Below are 2,024 nucleotides of genomic sequence, written 5' to 3'. Positions count from 1 at the left end.
TAATAGTATTCGGAAATACAGCGGCGTCAGGTTGTAACCCGTAACTGTCAAAAAATAAGGATTTGTTCCGGCATAGAATAATGAGTAGCCAATGAGTACCGGGCTCTTCCGAAGAATCTGTGTTGACGATATAGGCCCTAGGTCTATACCTGATAATATGGCGTGGTAAGAGGTCGCAGGGAAATACCCCGCCAAACATACTCCGAGTAACGGGATTTCGGCTCAAAATGCATGACAGTTGCATAGTATTCATTATAGACGAAATCCACTGTGGAGTCACAAAAGTTTAATTAAAGTCGTATAGGACTTCTCGACGTTGATTAATCTCCAGTACAGTCGTGTTGACAGCATAAACGATCATATTCACCGTGTGTGGTGTGGCATCCGCAAAATGAATTTCGGCCCGTTGGTTACCCGTTTTAATGAGCGAAAAGTGAGCGCTCGGTTCCTGATCCGGCGACAAATCGAACGCGAAGAAAGTGTAATCGCTCATAAAATCATCACGGTCTATGCTTAATCCTGCGTCGGCTTTTTGTTTTCCGGAGATGTGAACGAGAGCCATATATTCCCTCACAGCATGTTCAGCGTCAAAATTAGGGTGAAACGGCTTGGCGGGGATCTGCTGTCCGTCCAAATACAGAGCACCGTGGTTGATCCTATAATGGTGAAAGCAAAGTGGATTTTTCTGGTAACTGCCGCTGAAGGCCTCGTTGTCCACAAAGCAAAGAATCACCGTTTTTGATATCTGGCCCAGAAAAAGATTTTCATGATTACTATTTCTCGTTCCTCCAGGGATGCTATAGACTTTCAAACAGGCCCTGTCTAGAGCGTATTTAGCGGGGCTTGATAGAAGAGCTTGGCTGTGACCGATCCTGACGGCTGGAGAGACTTGTACTCTCTTTACGTAGAGGGCTGCGTTCACGATCTGAACCTTAAACTGTTCCTGTTCGGGAGTCATAAGACAAAACGAGTCCTTATTTCTTGATAACTTGATCTTAAGATCTAGACCGTTCAAAATGAGTTTCGGTTGATTAAAAATGTCACCGAAGATCGGGCCCACGAGTTCCACAGGCCATGAGAGACGGGTTGCGTGGGCTCTGCGGGCGAACCCATAATTTTGATTTTCGCCGTCAAGTACGGTGGTCTGGTGATGGCCTGCAGTGTCTTTAGAAAATAACCCCGCTGTAAATTGCGATCTCAACGCTTGCGTACTGTAGTTTAAAAGCGTTTCAATGTAGGCTCGGTAACTATAAAGGTTATCAGATTGTGAAATCAAACGGTCCCCCAGAGTAATGTCCACCTGATTGAAAAGTGTGGCTATGGGGTAATTAATAAGTCCCACACGCGTGCCGGCAGCGAGAACCGTACTGTCCTGTTTCAGGATGCGGCACTGGACGTTCAAGAGTGCATTATTTAAATCGTAATAATATTCTCCGCCTCCCGATACGAAAAATTCCAGGGATGCGTTATCGGCTAGAGCGGCGATGGGTTGCACCTCGACAAAAACCGATTTTTCGACGCTAGTCTGCGTGGGAGGCACGGTAAAGATATCCAGTTCGCTTTTAGCGCACTTTATCGACGCATCGTGAATAAACACCATGACCTGTTATTAGAAGATGCCACTCATGAGGCGTCTTGCGGACTTCTGACGCGAACTCGATTTACGTTGAGCGGTGTTATTCATGAGGCGCGGCGGGAATCGCGGTGAGCGGGGTCTTTTCGCTCGTGGTAAAGAGTTTCTTTCTCTTTTTCTTTTATGCGATTTTGTGGTTACGTAGATTAGTCCGTCGCCCTCTTGATTGTTTTTAGAGGTGCGATTCAATCTGTCCACTACGGCTGTAGACATACTCGTGATGGCGTCTTTAGCAATGTTTCTTACGGCTGTTTTTACATGCGGTTTGACTAGTTCTAGGCCTTTTCTGAAAAGCGGTACTGCTCTTCTAAAAAGACTTCAAAACAGACCACCGAGACCGTACATGTATTCATCACCGCGGAACCCCTCTAAGCCATGCCCATCTTGAGCT

General features: G+C 46.2%; 1 protein-coding gene across 1 annotated transcript; it reads right to left on the bottom strand.

Annotated features, from left to right (window-relative positions):
- Positions 1-286: 286 nt before the first annotated feature.
- Positions 287-1,600, bottom strand: LOC141157684 (uncharacterized protein F54H12.2-like). The gene has a single exon (XM_073645233.1). The coding sequence runs from the start codon at positions 1,598-1,600 to the stop codon at positions 287-289; it is 1,314 nt and encodes a 437-aa protein (XP_073501334.1).
- Positions 1,601-2,024: the final 424 nt, after the last annotated feature.

Source organism: Phyllobates terribilis, unplaced genomic scaffold (assembly GCF_046119375.1).
Source record: "Phyllobates terribilis strain yellow unplaced genomic scaffold, ASM4611937v1 Scaffold_8__6_contigs__length_399053987, whole genome shotgun sequence".
NCBI classification, from domain to species: domain Eukaryota; kingdom Metazoa; phylum Chordata; class Amphibia; order Anura; family Dendrobatidae; genus Phyllobates; species Phyllobates terribilis.
This window is presented reverse-complemented; position numbering and strand designations above follow the sequence as displayed.

What these genes read in the sequence shown, in the direction of transcription:
- LOC141157684 (XM_073645233.1), bottom strand. Translation starts at nt 1,600, where the DNA reads ATGGTGTTTATTCACGATGCGTCGATAAAGTGCGCTAAAAGCGAACTG.